The following is a 19,248-nucleotide window of genomic DNA, read 5'->3' as shown; positions in this document are numbered from 1 at the left end:
AGTGGACTGCAGTTTACCCCGCCTGCAGCTGGCATCCCCCCACTTGTCATATCACTGGTGGTATAGGGGAATCACCAAAAACAACCCAAAAAAGGCCATCACTGATTGTGTACTATACCAGCAGATAGATTCTAGCACATACTCTTTTCCTGGTCTTCAAACAAGCTCCTGCCTCATGCTCCTGCTGTTTCCTCTACCTGGAATGCTTTTCCCTCATGGCTCACCCCTCACCTCCAGATCTTTGCTCTGATCTTTGGTAAGGCATTCCCTGCTCACTTTACTTTAAATCACAAAGACCTTCCCACTGACAGCATTTCATCCTCCAATTCTTCATTTTTCTCCACAGAACCCATCATTACTGATAAACTGTATGTTTTACCTAAGTTGTTCATTTTATCTGATATTTTACCTGATTTAAAATTTAAGTTCCATAAGGGCCGTGATATTTTTCAGTTTTGTTCGCTGCTATGTCTCAGGACAGTGCCTGGCACAAGAGATATTTCATAAATATTTAATTCTAATAAGGAGTGAAAAAACCAAATGAACAAACCCATTGTCATATAAATCGATGAAAATCCAAATCAGTAAATCTAAACACAAACTTACAGGACTGGGATAACACTAGTACTCCACCATAGAAACTCAGAGAACTTACAATCTATTAGCTCAGTAATTTATTTCTTAATTGTTATTTGAGACACACACACACAAAACCACAAAACTATTTTTGAGCCACAGACCCTGTGAGAAGTTCATGAAGTCTAAAGATTCTTCCCCGAAAAATGCTCGTGTGTATAAAATTTGTGCATGCAATTTCTGAGGGTTCATCGGCTCTGAGAGGCAGAACTATGGGCTTAAATTCCTGGTCAGCTGATCTTTTCATGCCTGTCAACAAAGAGGCCAAGGCCCAGAGAGGCTCAGAGATTTGCCAACCAAACACACAATAATCAGGATGAGGACTCAAAACTTCTGACCTGGCAGTCCTGTGTTTTTTTTCATTCTACCACCCTGTCACTTTCTACCTTTTTTATTTGGGATATTAGGTGGAACATAGTAGATATTCCCAGAATATGTTTTTGTTGGTTAAATGATATGGTCTGAAACTATGAGTCCTATTCTTCCTTCCCTGTTTTCTCTACTTCCTTTTCTTGGGGGCAGATGAGATCACATGACAGGAAACAACCCAGTGCCCAAACCCTGCCTAGATTACATGGAAGTTAGGGGAGAAGATCCAATTCCTCTGGTGCACAAGGAAGGCCAGGGTGAGAGCTGCTGGATTGAAATATGGTAGTGAAAGCACCACTGGCACTAGGGGAGTAGGTTCTCTGTATCCTGGCCCAGAGATCAAGGACGGAGTTCCCCAAAGAGAGGGACTGTGTCTGACTTTTTCAAACCCCCTTCATAGTGCCTAATACAGTGAGTGCCACATGCATGCCCATGTACGATGAGCCTGTCTGAGCAGTTCAACAAAAGCTGTGCTACCTACTGTAAGACGACACTGGAAGTCTGGCTTACAGCAGGGCCTACTAGAGAGGAGGTAAGGAGAGAAACAGTTGCTCAGATGAAGACTTTCTGAATAGTCGTGGGCCACATTTCCAGGAGGCAGTGAAAGAGGACAAACTCCAAAAAGTGGCTGCCATCACTTAACCCTCCTCCCATCATCCTTATTTCAATTGCTGTCAAAGAAACCGAGAGAAGCACCTCCTTTGAGCTGTCATTTCAGCCTCATCACACGCCCCTGAAAAGCCTACATTATTCAACCTCCCCAGGGTACTTATCACCCAGTGAGCTAGGAAGGAGAAATTCTCTCCAGTCAAAAAGGTCACAATGGGCAGGAGTGAACAGACTAGAGGCCTCAAGATAGCCAAACCTATTCCATGGAGAAAAAGAACTGAGCAGAGTCCCAACTGCTACCAATGCTTAACCCTAGGCCTCAACTTCCCATCTGTGAAGTGACCAAAGTTGCATAAGACTTTTACTTCCCCTTCGAAGTTTTTGATGCATCTCTCCAACCAGATGCCCTTCGGAGAGACTCCATTCCACATACTGAATACTCAAATCATGGGTAAAACTTACCCAAAGCTGAATTAAGTTGCTATAATTGGCAAAGAAGCTGCTGGCACGACACCAGAAGCAGCAGACACATACCTGCTCAGATTCTTCATCACTGATGTTGGTCCGACCCAGCATGGTAGCCTTCACGGTGGACAGGATCTTGAGCTGGGTGCTTATGGTTGGGATTCGCTCACATACCTATAAAGAAAATTTAGTATGTTTCTAATGTTTTTCTTACCCACAAGTTCCTTGAGGGCAAGACTTGTCCACCTCTGTATTCCTAGGGGCTGGAATACAGAAGGCATTCAATAAATTACCAGCAGGATTCCACTTGCTTTCTCCCTAGGACCAATATAGTCCCTTTGTTCAGAAAGGAAGCATTAACATTTTTTCATTTGATCAGGGAATAAATTTACCTGACTCTGCCTTTCCCAAATGTACATATATGTATTTCCCTTTCTGCCATTTCTTTCCACTCCAAAAGCTCCTCCTCCTCCTTGCTCATCCAGTTTTCTCTCTCTTGCTTTCTCCCTCCCATCCTCCCCACTCCGACACACACGCACACCTTTCTTGAATACCTGCAAGAGGTTGGTTCTGATCCGCTTATCTGTGCACTGCTTGGCAACCTCCTTGGCCAACCGTGTTACCTCATCTGAGGCCTTGGCAATGTCCTTGGCACACTGAATCAGTGCCCGCTTGGTACCACTGCCCCCTCTTACCAGCCGAGACATCTCAGCCATCAGCAGGGCCATGCGCTTGGCTGCTGCAATGATGTCATTGCCCTAGAGAGAAGCAAAGACATAATGTGAGCTCAGCCCCAACTCTGGCCAAGTTAGGGAAGGAAGGAGAAGCACAGAGAAGAAAGGAGGGAGCCTGCTGCTCCAGTGGCCCTCTGGAAGGGTGGGAAGAAGATAAAAGGACTACTCTTGAGTGACATGGATGGCACAGGAGAACAGAGAGAAGAGTGATCCAAGGCACTCCTCCCAGGACTGAATGAGAGAGACAGAGAGGGAAAGAGATTATCCAACTGAAAAAAAGGAAGACCAGGTAAAATATTAGTCTGGAAGGGCAACATGTGCACCCCTGGCATAGCACTGAACACAGCACTTCAGCATCTCCAAGTTAATCATGGCAATAAAAATGAGGATGAGGTCAAGAAGTTGGTTAAACAGGCATTTTCCTTTCTATAGGGGGAAAGCAGTAAGCTGGCCTGAGGGGAAAAATACAGAGGAGCCTTTCCAGATGCCGAAATCCTCCTCTTCATCCTAACCCTTGTTACAAATAGCAGCCAAGGACCATTGCTGCTGAACTGGAATTTAAACCAAGTAACTGTTATCAGCATTGGTGAGACAAGATGTATTTTCTCACCTAGACTGCTCCTGCCCTCCCTCTACTGCCTCTTATTTGTCCTGTCAGCCTAAAGGAACACGGTATTTTAATTTATCACTTTTTAAAAGGCCAAGAATCAATTTTTCTGTCCCCTCAGCTAAGTGGCTTCAATTAAAGAAACCTTCAGCTAAGAGGATGCCGCGGAGGCACCAGAAAAATAAAAATCATGAGTCAAAGCTATAAATGGAACCCCCACTCCAACAAATAGCAGTTTATCTGAGATTTGGCATCTGGGTTCATTAAAACCCCATGGGTCACAATAAAGAAATGTACAAGTAATTTATGCCTTCAAAAGGTTTCTCTTTTGACTGATAAAAACCAAAAATAACAACTGCAATGTTCAAAACTACCTAAAAGGTCAGGCCCTACTCATTTTTCCCCTCATGCTTTTCAATTTCTATACAAGGCAGTGAAGCATACACAAACCATGCCACTGCAGGGCACCGTGTGAGACACCCCCACAGGCATCACGAAGTGGCCGATCACTATGGAGGGAGGCGTGGAACATCTCAGGCAGTAATTGAGGCCAGAGAGAATGCAGGTATGGGAAGTAGTCAGGAGAATAGGGGCATGTTAGACAAGGCTGTCTGGGCCCATCTCTTCCAGTGTAGACCTGGTATCATTCCAGGATTTTATGACCTTGATTAGAAGACAGTGTAGTGCCAGGGTTAGTTATTACCCATCAGTCTTCAAACCCTTTCTTCTTGCAACATGCTACCTTCAAAAGGAAAAAAGAGTAATCACCCTCTTCCCTACTCCCCAAACTAGTGTTGGTTCAGTCCCAAGGTCAAAGCTCTGTGGCTGCCTGTCCTACAGCCTTGAAGCGCCCACTGTTCCCCACTCCCAGCCCCTCCCACTGAAATACCTGGACAAGCAGTCAGTAAAGCCCCCTTCCCTGTGGGTTCCCATTGAAGCCAGCATCTGCCAGGCAGCCAAGTGCAGGGCCACAAGCAGTCCGCCCCAGAGACCCTGCCGTATAAAGCTGCTTCTCACCCTGATCAACTCTGCCTGAGCCATCAGTGAGAGGTCAGCAGAGAAGGGGGTGGCAGGCAAAGCTCAATGGTCAGGCCAGGTGACCTCTTAATGGTCTACAATGGTTCCGGACCTGCAAGTCATTGAGAGACATATCCACGGCTTCCCAAGGGCTTTAAGGTTCCAATTGTGGCCCGAGGTAAGAAAAGAAATCCTTTCAAAAAGTGACCCCATCTCTACCCCCAAACATAAATGCAATCAAATTAATCTGGCATTAGCAGACCTATCAAACTTGTGAAGCCAGTCCTAACAACAAGGTGCAGACAGACAGATGCCCGCCCTGCTCAGACTCACAGGACTCGCACAGATCATGAGTGATGCAATGTGTCAAGGCTGCACATGGCCGGATGCATATGGAGCAGCCCCAACCGGGGGTGCTAATCAGTACCTTACTAGACCACTTGGTAGCTTCCCGATGCAATGACTGAGCCGCGGCCAGAATGGGCTGGTTGACCGGCTGACTGGATGGCATTAACAGCAGCTCAGGTTCGTAATCGTCTTCCATGTCAGGGGGGACAGGGAACCCAACAGCATCAGCCGCATCTGCCTCAGCTACAACGCCTATACCCACCTCAGCGGCTGGGTTACCCCGCTTTGTCGATGGCAGGAAGGATGAGAAACAGGGACAGTGTTAGTAAGAGCAGTAGGACTGGGGAAGCTGAGCATCAGCTGGTTTAGTAACCAAAGCTTGCCTAGGATGGGAAAGAAAACAGCAGACTCTCCAGAAGCCAGATGAACCAAACTCACAGAAAGGGAATTCTCAGCCTCCAGCACCAATCCCAGCTGCCCTGTTCACAGTAAAAGAAAGAGCCTCACTCCAGTGGTGAAGGGTTTCCAGAGAAAAAGTCATACCAAGGAAGCAAGTGCAATTCCTTTTACATACACTCACCACCAAAGGTAAACCTGCCAAGAGTAATTCTCAGAATAGTTTTGAGGAGCCAAACAACCAAACAATAGTAGCTGATTACCTTTAAAAGGAATCCAGAGGGAAAAAGTAAATTCAGCCACACAACTTGCTTTGAACAGAAGAAAGTGAGTACTCCCTGCTGGCTCATAAGGACACTATTCTATATCTTCCTGGGCACAGGAAGTGAGTTGGGTCAGCTCTGCAGTAACCAGACACAGATCATTATTTCCTTCAGGAATTAAAAAGTCCCAGAGTTTAAAATGATACATCAGAGGCAACTGATAATGAAACCAGGAAAGAGGCAAAAAAACCAAACACAATGGTGATTGAAGAGGACTTATCAAATACCCCACAACCACCCAGCTGAAAGAAGTCTCCAGAAGATGCCCCATCCAGCTTCCCATCTTAGGGAAAACCCACACTTCAGACCACCTCTCTCTCTCTCTCTCTCTCTCTCTCTCTCTCTCTCTCTCTCTCCCCCCCTCAAGATCTTCAGGGCCAACACTTCTACAATCTCATATTGCATCCCTTGCTACTACTGACTCAGAAAGCTGTTCCTTGGGTACAAACTAAATCTCTCCTGTTGCAAACTAGGGTTCTCATCCCAAACTTAATTTACATACTTCACAGATAACACATGAACGTGGCAACTGACCAAGGCTGGGTTCAGAGAAGCCCAAATGTGGGCCCACGAGAGAACAGGACCCATGAGGGGAAAGAATAAACTTAATAACAGGGATGGGGATTCTGAAAGGCCAGGGCAAGAAGCAGTGTGATCAGATGCTGAAATAGGTTGAGGGGAAAGAAAATAAAAGGAACTGCCTCAAGGAAGCCAAACCATGTATATGAAGAATGGTGAACACAGGTTTTTTTTGTTTTGTTTTGTTTTTAAGAATTTTGTGGGGCTCGAAATCACAACCCCAAGATACAGAGTCACATGCTCTACCAACTGAGCCAGCCAGGTGCTCCTGAACACGGGTTTTTTTATATCAAACATCAGTGGGGCACCTGAGTGGCTCAGTCAGTTAAGTGTCCGACTCTTGACATCAGCTTAGGTCTTGATCTCAGGGTCATGAGTTCAAGCTCCATTGGACTCCACACTGGTCATGGGGCCTACTTAAAAAAAAAAAATCGCTAACCAAGAGGAAGTAAGAGTTTACATGGAAGTTTAACTGAGGTTGCTATCACTCCTAAAATTCTTATCCTGTACAGGAAACGTGTCTCCAAACGTTGATGATAGAGTTGGAGAATTCAGGGAAAACAAGGGGTTCAGGTACATTCTAAACTCTTTCCCTAAACTCTGTCTCAAGTAGGACTCATCCCCATTCCTTAGAAGAGAAGCCAGCTCACTGCTACTGGGGTTCAGAGTCTCGAAATGTACAAAAACAGACTGACGGATACACAAACACATAACACACCCATCCCCCAGATACACACGGTTCAAATAGCTCCTGACTTCACACAGCTCAAAGTTGGCAATCTCCTAATGTTCCAAATCTCCAGGGATAGTCAGACCTAAAGACTTCTGGCCACAAATGGCAGAGTCGGAAAAATATGTAGGCTGATGCTCTCTGCCCCTTGTTTGTTTATAATTCATGTATGTTTTGTGTCCTGCTGCACAGTATATCTGGGTTTTCTGTAATAAAGCTTAAATTTCCTTTAAAATCTTTAAGTAAAACCAACCTTCATCGTCACCTCCATCCCACTCTCCACATGCAGTGGGACTCTGCTAAGGTCCTGGAGGTGTGCATGCCCTAGTTAGAAAGATACAATTATAAATAATTCCATGGTCAGGCCCAACACCAGCAAGGTCACACTATTCATTCCTTCTTAGAACCTAGGCTCACAGCTAACAGCACAGAAAAATACAGAATTAAAAACCCAAGGTCAATTTCCCAGGCTGGAAAAACCCAAGATCAGCTGCGTGCAGAAGGTCCCTGGGGAACTACATTTAATACAAGAGCTTGAGACAGCTGAGGGTGTAAAAAGGCAAATAAATGGTGGGAATAAAGATCTAGAAGAAAGGGTCATATCACGAACAGTTTAGAACTATATTTCATTGCAAGGTTAGCAATAACATTTAGCTCATATCTAGAAAAGCTTCCACTCACTTTCCATCATTTAGGGGAAAATAGGCAAAAGTTATTCCCAGGGCATGACTGCTGCCAGCATCTAAATTTTCACCAACCACACTAATAGTTACACTTTCAGATTTGTCGAGGTGGAGTTAGCCTGGAGCTGTCTTGAACCAAGGGGTAAGATGACTCTAAGGAAAGGACAAAGCACATGGCTTTTAAGACACCAATCTAACTTTATGAAACTTTATGAAAAACAGAAGGAAAATGCAAACACTTCACCTAGCTCTAGCAGAGCCCACAGAAGACTATTTCATGTTTGGAGTGCTGATAATTAGCAAGAAAGCATCTAAAAACATTCAGCAATCTTAAGAAAGAGAAGCAGTTTCTCAAAGACCCCAAATGTCCAGGGTCACAGCAGCTGACCCTTGCATGGACAGAGGACAGGAACCCTCCTCTTAAATCACAGGCAGCCTAGATGACAATAGAAGGAGAAGCCATCAGGCGCCAGAAGCATCTTACTAAACCACAAGTAAGAAGAGGAACATGCTATTGACAACAACAGGAACCAAAGCAGACAGAGGGTAACTTTCCAAACAGACTCTTCTTCCTGGGCTGTGTGTACAGTTCTTCATCCTTTTTCCACAAGAAAAGCTTCATTACTTACCTTGCTGGACCACTTGCGAGCTTCATCATGGAGCTGCCTGGCAGCCATCATCATTGGCTGGTTAATCACCTCCCCGGCTTTCTGCTCAGGGAACTCTTCATCCTTCTCCTCTGGTGGTGGGGGCCTGGGTGGAGGGACCTCACCCTCAGGCAGCGGTGGTTTGGGAGGAGCAAGCTCATCTGTCAGCTAAGAAAGAATTACTGGGTTGTAAGTAAAACCCTAGGAACTACTCCCCTCTAGAATTCTTTCCTTTCCTCTAAAAAGCATCCCCAGAAAAGCCACCCACATTCATTCCATATAAGACCACCCACACTGAGCGCAAGGACCACCTGCTTCAATCTCAACAGATGCATATTTTCTTCCTTGTTCTCCACAAAAAGCCAGCAGCTACAGTTTTGGACATATTCCAGGGAGGCACGCACGCACTACTGGACCAAGGATTCCCAAAGATCTAATTTGTGGCCCTGTGTTGAAGGGAAGCTGCACAGGCAAGTAATTTCTCCCCTGGGCCTCAGGTTCCTCCTCTGTCAATAAGGGGTAGCTAGACAAGCCTCGAAGATCTTGATTCTGCGTGTCAAAAATCTGATGATCCCATAAAAAGCCATTTGGCAAAATAGCCCCCACCCACCCTGGCCCTAACAACCCACCAACAGTCCAGCTATAAAGAATCAAATGAGGCTGAAGCATTGGAGGCTAGGGAAGCACTGTGTCTTAGTTTGGGCAAAATGACCCAGTTGTATCCTCAAACAACTTAGAAATTTACATCTTTTATCGACATTAAACATGGCAAAGTAAGTCAAGGAGAGTAAATCAAAGTATTGCCTTGATAAACTATTCCCAAAGTCCAGCTATTTCTAATACTTGGTTAGAATAATCACTATTTCCTATTCTAGGATTTGTATCTATAAGATATTGCCCAGCTAAGCCTCCTTCTAAACCACTGATTTATGGAAGAATAAATTTATGGTACTTTGGGGTGCGTCAAAAGAGTTTACATGATAGTTGGGGGAAAAATAAACTTGAAAACAAAGAGACTGTATTACTTTGTTACTAAAAAAAAAAGTCAAGTAAAGGAACAAAGAATGCACACAAGAGTGTACCGACTTCAGTTTGCCATTGTCAACTGGGAACACAAAAAAATCTCACCGCAAGATTATTTTCCCACTCTTCATTAACTTACTACTACCTCATCACTCATCACATGCACACTTACCAAAGCCAGTTCCTCTGCTCCAATCAGTTCCCAACACAGCAGGCCAACCCCACGGACCCCCACCTATCCAGCACGCCCCATGCAGAACCACGGGGTTAGGACTCCACTAATTTCAGAATGAAAGATGAAAGTCAACTTGTACATCCAACTAGGCTTTAAGCAGAAGTTAAACAAAGACCCCTGGTAACTGAGGCGCCAGAACACAGCCAACCTCCCCCTTGTTAGAGTCCCAACATCCTCTGCTCAATTCTCCCCATCACTCTGAATTTACTTACACGGAGCTGTTCAAGGTCTGGCGGAGGAGGCGGGAAGTCAGGCTCCTGAGGTTGGAAGGCTTCTCTGACCTTGGCCACAGCTCCCAGGATCCGATATCCTGAGTCCAGGAAGCTCTTTTGCAGGCCTAAACATAAGAACCCTCACTTTCAGCTGGGCAGGTCAGCGCCCTGGAGCACTGTCTGTCCAGCAGAAGAACTGGTTTCTATTAACAAAAGCTGGATGTGAAGCTGCCAGGAAGCATCACAGGCAGTGATTGAAGGGGAAAGGAGGTAAGGGCAGGGCAGAAGCCTCGAGGCATACAAAGAGTCAGAAGGGTCACAGCCAGCTATTCCCAGTGGTGCAGGGTGCCTTCTTGCCTGTACAATTAACAAGTACTCAAGACACTCCTGGGCGTGATCACTTTGGGCTCAGGTGGTGCTCATCACCTCTTTTATGATGAACCAGTCAAGAGATACGCCTGCCTAACTCAGAACAGGGGAGATGTCAGTTTCAGATTGGGCATACATTCCCTGGAGTCCGTCTCATCTTTCTCACTACTCCTTTGCTCACCTTGGCATTAAGTGTATTAACCCTCTCTGTTGAGCTGCTGCTGCTACAGTGTCCAGTCACCGAGAATTCAAGAATTCTCCTCAAACTACTAGAAACTCCGATTAGGAACCTGAGCGTGTCCTTAGTGATGGTGGGTTCAAGATACCAGAAAGATCCTGCCTGGGCTAGGGATGAATAGGGCAGCCCTTCCTACCCACTCCCTTACACTGACTGCATTCTACTCACAGACGAGGCTAGACACACTGGATGCTCAGAACAGGAAGGAATTCAGATGTTTCTAACCAAAGGAGTGGTAACATCTTCAGTAATACTGAAAATGTGCTCAAAGTTCAGCTAAAGAAAGTCCAGACTCTTTGGTAGAGGATGAGGACACTCACCTAGGAGATCTACATGTCAACTTAAGCCCTCCCAATTTGACAGAAACAGAAAATGTTTAACAGAGTAAAAGCATTTTAAGAAAAGCAGAAAAGAAGTTATACATTGGTTACCATGCATCTTTTGGGCAATTTCCAAAATAACAAGTAAACAGGACCAGGAGGTATCTAATCAGACAAGCACAGAAAAGTTGGTCCAGAGAAACTAACTTGCAACAAACCTGCAATATTGCAGAAATTAGTCTGTGCAATATTTTTTTTTTGGACATGAAAAGATTAATCTAGCACTCTCAAACTAAGTATCTGCAGTTTCGGCTCCCAGATATTGTATGCGGTGGTTGCGGGTGGGTGCATATCGTCTTACCACTCTGTCGGCTTCCTGAGTTAACCTCTCAAGTGAGGTGAACCACACCATGAATTGCTTACCAGGGTCAGAAATGTTTCCGGCCACAGCCTTTGCATCCATCACCATTGGAGAGATGGTTTTGCTCAATTCATCAGAGGCGGCTTTCACAGCCTCACGGAACTTGGGATCCTCAGAGTTCTCCACCTCCCTCTTAGCCACCAGAAGGATACGGTTGGCCCGGCGAGCAATGCTGGTTGCCCCAGCGACCAACATCTGTGGCTGAATATTGGCCATGGCCACTTTACACTTGTCCAGGTCTTTTTTAATTGCTTCTTCAGAAGCATCCAACAGAGATTTGGTATCAATAGCTTCGTCCACCAGCCCTGTCAGGAGAAAAGGAATGTAATTTAGTTTCTATTTTAGAAGAAGAGAGACTCAAAAACCCTGTTGTCCACTCAAGTTTCTCACGTGAAAGTCTAACACCCAGAATTCTCTCCTTCAGCTCTAAGCCCTTCCTCTACAATCAGAAGCTTCCAGGTGAATACCTTAGTTCAAAAAAAGAAGTGAAGATGGAGACCAGGAGGGCCATATAGAGTCATAGCATTCGTACCACCGTGGTCACTGGCCTTCCTGTGGCTACAACAGACAACCAGAATTGCAACGACAACAGGAGGAAACAAGGATTGCGTCTCAAGCCTTTACCGCATCTCCACGTTGTGTTAATAACATTTTCTCCCTTTCTGCCTCACTCCCCAGCCATCTGTTGCTTGTTGGCAGCTTGTAGTGCCCAAGATGAGCCACTCAGAGGAGTCTAATAACCCTAACCACCTGTTTCTTGTTTCCGTTGCCTCTCTTACGATACCTCAGGAGCTCCACTTTCATCTCTGGCTGCTACGGACCCTGTCCCAGCAAGTTCTGCAGGGAAGCCGAAGAGCCTGCCTTCCTCATTTCTTCCCTCCTCTCCCATCCCTCCCTCCACAAAGAATGAAGATTCAGAGGTGCCCCTTCAATTGCACAGACACAGGTTTGTTGGCGGTTGGTTTCTCCTTTTTTTTAAAACTACGTACTTGATAAGTTGGAGGAAACTCTGAGACAAGTTGAATTAAATGGTAGCTATTGTGGTTCCTTGAAATGTGAACCCACTGAAAATGACAGGGACACTGACTGTATCCACAAACACTGCCTCCCAGCCTCTGAAACCAAACTCTGGTTCAGACTGAGCAAAGGCACTATTCAAAGAGAAGATAGGAGCTGTAACAATAAACATCACACAGGGAGGGCAGCATTAAAATAAAAGAGACTCAAAGAGCCTCTCTTCAAACAAAATTGCAAGGCTTGAATGAGAAGCCGCCGCTGCTCAGCAGCCTTAATCAGGGCCAAGTACACTGTCGGGCACATGACCGTCCCTTCATCCAATTACAGCTAAGTCATATAACCAGTCCTACTCGAGTTTCTCAGAACTCATTCCTCAAGGATTAGACAGTAAGAACTCTGCACACAGCTCTACCTGTCATTTTTTCTACATTATCAATCCACTGGTTCTTCATGGTCTCAAAATGTTCATAAGCAGCTTGATTTCCAGGATTTCTAAGTAAGATGCGAGCAGCTGAGACGACCTGTCAATGACAAAACAACCTTTAAACCTCAGGGCACCCTCCCGCTGGAATGCAAACTTTCAGCAAAGCTTTCCCCTCTCTGCCTACAGATGGCGGTAGAAAGCCAAAAATGGGTAAGTCTCTTCTCAGGCTGAACACATTAGATTTGGTCTCATAAACATCTCACCCAAATGGGCCCCTGCAGAAGATTTTACAGTCACAGCCTGATGTGGGGAAGGTAATAAAATGACAAAGTAAACGGCATTCACTTGGTACTTCCAAACATACACCAAACTGACCTATGTTTAAGCCCTTGGGAAGACTCTTCCACCTTAAAAATCATCACCAAGAAAGATACTAAAAATTACTTAAAACTGATTATGAATATTTATTTTTAAAAAAGTAACTATAGGGGCTCCTGGGTGGCTCAGTCGGTTGGGTGACCGACTTCGGCTCAGGTCATGATCTCGCGGTCGGCGAGTTCGAGCCCCGCGTCGGGCTCTGTGCTGACAGCTCAGAGCCTGGAGCCTGTTTCAGATTCTGTGTCTCCCTCTCTCTGACCCTCCCCCGTTCATGCTCTGTCTCTCTCTGTCTCAAAAATAAATTTAAAAAAAACGTTAAAAAAAATTTTTTTTTTTTTAAAAAGTAACTACATACAGTTAATGAAGTACTTTCACATCTATTAACTTACTGAATCCTCACAACAACCCTATGAGACAGGTCAGGTAATTTCTCCACTTTACAGATGCAAAATGTAAATGACTTGCTCAAGAGCTCCCAGCTAATCAGGTATAGCAGTTGGGGAAGGAACTAACATTTCCTGAGTATTTGGTTAGTTACAGGCTGTACACATATCCTTTTAATCCTCCAAATGATCCACTAGGAAGGAATTCTCCCCATTTTACAGATGAGGAAACTCAAGGTCACAGAGGATTCAAGTCCAGATCTGTCTCCAAAATCCTTACTCTTTCCATCATTGGTATCTTTAGTTTTCTGTTTCTCTTTTTTAGGAATCTCACTTTTATGCAGAAATCCTGTTTTATGTTCCATGTTTTATGGAAGTTTTTAAAGAAAGTTACTCATGTTCATATTTTATGGAAGTGTTTTTTAGAAGTTGGACATGTATGATTTTTCAAGAGAATCTAACTTGTTAACATGCCATGTGGGCAAAAGATAAACAATATAAAGGTGTGCTTTTTTTTTTTTTAAATCTCTCCCTGCATGTTCCCACCAAAGCCAGTATCACAGACATGTAAAGCCTAGCACGGTTCCTAATATACTACAGGTACACAATAAATATCTGCTGAATAAATCAATTTTAAAAAGATGAGTTTCCTATAATTTGATTACTATATTATTCACAGCATACTGGCTATAACTTGGCTATATAATGAAGTAGAAAAAGAAAACAAGTTATGAACACAACCGAATTTTTAAAAAATATCCTCAAAGAGATGCAGGGAAAGGCAAAAGCTCTAAAATTCAAAGACTAACCTCTGAAGATTATCCAAATATTTCCCTAATTATGAGTGTGGGTGAGGGGTCACTTTACTAGTTTTCTACTTTCAGAAGTAATCTATGATCATTACAGAAAACTACAACAATATAAAAATGATTTTGAGACTATGAGTGTGTTTCTTTCACAACAATTTACAATAAGTGTTCAAAAATGTATAGAAACTGTTCTGTAATTGACCTTTACTGAACACTGTAGGGCGAATATTGAAACAATAAAAAGCAAGCATAATTTAACCTGGGGTGTGAGTTCTCGAGCTGTCTTTACTGATGCCTGAATGCCTTCCACTGTGGATTTATTAGCAGTTCCAACAGCAGCCGCTTTCTCCGCCGTGGCACCAAGCCTTCCCGAATGGTGCTCAAAGTTTGCCGCCCTCTCATCAAATACCTTGAGAAAAAAACAAAAACATTAGGAAACTTCATTTCAATCAAATGGGTCAGGAAGCCTAAGAAAAATTCTCACTTTAAGCAGAGGCAGCAACCACTCAAGCAAAGACTTCACAGATGACATCAAACCCTAGTTAATAAGACAACAATCAATCGCCAGGTCTTGGCCTTGCTCTATCTCCTCAGAGGTTTGGCCACAGGCATCATGTGCATGCATGCGCACACCCGCACACCCACACACCCTTGAATTTCAGCTCAACCAATGCTTACCAAGTGCAGACAGAACACACAGCACTGTGAAGTCTACAACAAGGACTTCACAGAAGGTGAAGACCAAAAATCCCTGTTCCCAAAAGTCTTATCCTGGAGTTTGAAGAAGAGAGACAAACCCACTCAAGGCTCCAGTGCAGGTGGCTGGGTGCATTAAGAGCCAAGAATATCCACAGTCCTAACCCGAACTCCAGCCTCCTCAAGGCAGAATCGCTCACCTATCCATTACCATTAATGTTGTAAAAACTCTGCCCCTGACCTCCATGAGAAAAATGATAGCTGGTGCTCACAATGGGGCCTAACACTAGGGCAGGGAAGGTTGATTTTTATTATCCCAAATAAAAAACCTATCTACTGAATTGTCCATTCAGCTCTCAAATTTGAAAAAAGTTAGCTTTTCTGTTGACATGGATATTATGCAAAGTTGCATACAATGAAGTAGACTATTTAACTTAGATAAAATAACAAAAGCTCTTCTGTCACTTGCTTAGATAACAATGCTTTGAGAAGAAGCAAGGCATACCAAGCAGTGCTGGGTCAGGTTTACACTCCACACAGAGCATATCAGAAACTGCCTGACAGAATCCATCCTCTCTGCCTCCTCCTGAGGGTCTACTTGCCCATACGCAGGGACCAGGGCAGACCGCCTGTAAAGCCCTCAAGCCCTCCTGGTTCAACAGCAGACTCCAGTCTCCTTGCCAGGGTGCTGTCTTGACCCACACAAGTCTCTTCCCCATAATGGCCTCTTGTGGGTTCAGCCACCTGGTTCTTGCCATTTAATGCTCAGAATCTTTGTCTAAATCTCTGATTTCCTAGTCCCCTTCTCCTGGCCTCAGTCCTTTTCTTATCTTGGCTGGTCTCCCATAATCTGGATCTACGGGGCTTTTGCTTACCCTAGTCAGTCATTTCAATTCCAGCCTTGTCTGCTGCTCCCTCTGACTTAACTGGCCACTTAGCCTGCTTTTCGTATCACTCAATCAAAATTTACTAAGCACCTACTATGTGCCAGACCCTGGAGTAGGTGCTAAAGATACAAAAATGATTAAGACACAATTTCTGCATCTCAGAAGCTCAAATCCTTCAGATGTAAGAAGGCCCCATAAACAGATACTTATATAGAGTGTGCTATGTACAATCATAAAACTAAGCAGATAGCATGCAAGCAAAAGGAAAGGCACTTAACCTTATCCAGGAAGTAAAAGATTAAAGGATAAATGATATATAGGAATTAGCCAAAAAAGAAAAAGGGGAAGATAATTAGGCAGAGACAAAAAGAACAAAGACATAGAAGGGAGAACGGGCAGAGTATGCCGGAAACCATAAGCAATTAAGTACTGCTGGGGCATGAACTGAGAGGCAGAGGTTTGTGGGAAACAGGTTTAGAGAGAGTATTAGAAGTAGATCCCAGTGCTACTTTATCCTATGTGAAAGGAAAGACTCACTGAAGGGGTAGGAAGAGAAGGTCAAATCTCTGTTTTTATTTTATTGGTGGCCTGGTGACAGGTTCAAAGAAGACGAGTCACAGCTGTGCAGTCATTTAGGCAGCAGGGGACAAGGATCAGAGCTAGAGCTGCAGCAATGTGTGAATGGAAAATGTAAAGGATTCAAGAAATATTTGTGAGATCAAATTAGCTTGCCTTAAGTTATTTATTGGTATGAGAAGAGTCAATGGCAACTCCCAAATTTCCAAGAGAGAGAGAATAGGAAAAGGACAACACATGCTGATGTCCCAACGAAGCATCAAATTGGGGATAACCAGGAGAGACTTGATCTACTCGTCAAAACTCAGAGAAGTTTGGACTGAAAAACATAGCAAATCATCTTAGCCTAAGGGGACCGTGAGCTGAACTACGCCCAGGCCAGAGAAAGAAAATCGGGGTCATCAGCAAGTAAGAATAACACACACCTCCAACCCACCAATGCTACCTGGTCTGGGGTGCCTGACCCAATAACCCCTTCTTCTTTGCTGCCAATATTTGCTTTCCTAGATGCCTCTACAGCTGGAGCAGCCATATGATGGAGTCAATGAAACATAAGCAAGTCACCTGGAGGATTTCTGGGAAAAACTTTACTTTCATTCATTCACCAACAATGTGCCAGGCATTGTTTTAAGAACTGGGAATAAAGTATGACAAAACAAATTCCTTGCCTACATGGCCTTTCATGCTAATGTGAGGGAGACAGACAAACAAAAATTGAGGCAAACATGTCAAATGTTGATAAATGCTGAGGAGAAAAATAGGATATGGAGATTAGGAAATCGCTGGGGGCAGGGTAGGGATGGATGCTATCTTGGGCAGTGACCCAAAAGTGGTATTTCAGTAGAAGCTCAAGGAAGAGAGTAAATAATACATGTAATTATCTATGGGAGGAACAGAGACAACAAGTGCAACGGCCCCAAGGTTCAAACATGGAAAATATAAACATGGAATGCTGGGAACACAACACAAGGAAGTCAGTGTAGACAGAGCAGCCTGCAGGGTAAGAGTGGTACAACATGATGTCAGAGAGGTAGAGGGGAACCAGATGCAGTGGTGTGAAGTCACCATAACCACTCACACCAGCTCATAAGAGGCAAATGCACCCATTTCTTCCCAACCGCTTTCAGTGACTCCACACCGAAACAGCCACAACGGGAATATTTATATCATGGAAACAAACAAACATTACAAATCAGGGCTTTTTGGTTTTTAGGCTTTCTTTCCTAGAGTGCCAGTCTACCAGCACATCACTGGTCTTACTGGTGATCCTGGCTTCCCTCTGGGACAGGAGGGAGTCATCGGAAGGGGGTGAGTAGAAGAACGACACCAAATCATTTAAAAGGACTACCTTGACTTTTGCATTGAGAATAAAATGCCCTAATAAAAGGGACAGTTGTGACTGGAGTGCCCTTTCCTTCATTTCTTCCTGCCTTGAACATGATGCATAGGGTTACAACAGCCATCTCACACCATTAGGAAAAGACCAAAAAAAAATCACAGAAATGCCAGCTGTCACAGTGTCAAGCTGCTGAACCAATGCCAGGGCTACCTATGTCCGTGTTTCTTGTTACACCATAAAAACAAAACCCATTTGTTTTCTTCTCTGATAGTCAGGTCTTCTACAGCTTACAACTCAAGAAATGTCCTAAAGACATTACTGACACACCTGATAACTAAAAGAAGAGGTAGCAAGGCCTTTCCTCTTCTGCCCTTCCACCCTTCACCCACAATTTCCCAACCACTGCCTCTGATGCACACTGAAATCAAATTTTACCTTTACAAATATCCAAATATATATAAATATGCATGCGTGCATGCGTGTGCGTGTGGGTGGGTGTGTGTGTGTGTGTGTGTGTGTGTGTGTGGCTGGCCAACAGAAGAAAAGGAAGACTCCAGATACCCACTTCTTCCCTACTGGGAGCATCAGGAGGTGCAGTGGCTGCCACCGCCAACAGCTTGATGGGAGTTGTGGTGTCGCTGAAAACATCTGATACCTCCTGAGTCATCGCCTCCTGCATCCGGGCTTTCAGATCCTTAAAAACATTGTTCACAAATAAAAATTACCAAAAATGTCCAAAAGGTACATCTGCCAATATCCTCACTTTAGTGACACATTCATTCATTCATTCATTCATTTAATCTTTCATTCAGTAAGTATTTACTATAACTATGTACAAAGCACTGAACCAGCATGGAACAGGTGTAAGATATGAATCCTACCCTCTAAGAGATTCATGTCTAGTAGGAGAGGTAAGACAGCACCCACATTCTCCACCCAAACAAGAAATCTTACTTCCTTTCTTGGTGGCTTCTAAGAAATGGTACTGAGGTTCATGGGGTAGAACAGAAGACCCTGAAATGTAAACAGAGTTCCTCGCCACTCCCAATGTTGGAGGAGCCTAATCATGGCCACAGAAGCTGTAAGGATTGTTTGGCAGATGCAGTGCCATATCTCTAAGCATTTTCTTACATTAAGAGTAAAGAAATTAAGAACGGGAAATTTTTCCGACACATGTTTTTTCAGTTAAGTTTCTAGAAAAACTTGATAACCAATATATGTACCCATTTCTTAACATAATCTAAAGACGATTCTTATAAGTCACGGAAAAGGTTCCTTTTCATAGTTATCACACTTAGTCCAATCTAAGTTTTCTGGATTTATAGAAAGAAGTCTCAGTCACTCCCACTGCTTCTCAAAGTGGGTGACACTCACGATACCTGAAATGATGTTAGGTGTTAGATAGAACAGTGTTTTCATTTTGATAATTATGTGTTTTCTTCTAAAGAATATTAGGAAAAATGTAACTAGCACATCAAGCTCATGTTTTCATGATTATTATAAAGTTGTCTTTTAAATAAATCCACCTAAATTTAAAAAGGGAGTCCATTTTAAGAAAAATATTGACCAAATAAATAAACACAGAGGACATATGGTAGAACAAATATCACAAAAGAGGTCTTGCTTGACTGAGACTTGGAAAACAACTTCAGCTGCAGTCAAACACAGGTGAGCTTTTTCCTAGTAAGTTCTAGACTTCATTATATGCTCCTTGATCACACTCTTCACTTTCCCTAGATTCAAGAAATTGTATATTTTAAAAATCTCTCCCCTCCCAT

General features: G+C 43.8%; 1 protein-coding gene across 2 annotated transcripts in view; it reads right to left on the bottom strand.

The window, feature by feature from the left end:
- The window catches only part of VCL (vinculin), a 109,896-nt gene that overhangs the window by 2,187 nt on the left and 88,461 nt on the right, over window positions 1-19,248 (bottom strand). The window contains exons 13-21 of one of the 2 annotated variants that reach the window (XM_047072976.1): window positions 18,036-18,164; window positions 14,232-14,381; window positions 12,391-12,499; window positions 10,964-11,266; window positions 9,614-9,738; window positions 8,126-8,311; window positions 4,865-5,068; window positions 2,634-2,837; window positions 2,149-2,253 (exon numbers count right to left, since the gene is read on the bottom strand). In XM_047072976.1, coding sequence (XP_046928932.1) covers window positions 2,149-2,253; window positions 2,634-2,837; window positions 4,865-5,068; window positions 8,126-8,311; window positions 9,614-9,738; window positions 10,964-11,266; window positions 12,391-12,499; window positions 14,232-14,381; window positions 18,036-18,164 — 1,515 coding nt within the window. The remainder of the gene's footprint in view (window positions 1-2,148; window positions 2,254-2,633; window positions 2,838-4,864; window positions 5,069-8,125; window positions 8,312-9,613; window positions 9,739-10,963; window positions 11,267-12,390; window positions 12,500-14,231; window positions 14,382-18,035; window positions 18,165-19,248) is intronic. The other variant, XM_047072975.1, reaches the window with a different exon arrangement.

Source organism: Lynx rufus, unplaced genomic scaffold (assembly GCF_022079265.1).
Source record: "Lynx rufus isolate CCGP_SWC_20201006 ecotype Redwood Valley unplaced genomic scaffold, mLynRuf1.p SCAF_11, whole genome shotgun sequence".
Lineage (NCBI taxonomy): Eukaryota > Metazoa > Chordata > Mammalia > Carnivora > Felidae > Lynx > Lynx rufus.
The sequence above is the reverse complement of the archived record's forward strand: the minus strand, read 5'-3'. Positions and strand labels throughout refer to the sequence as shown.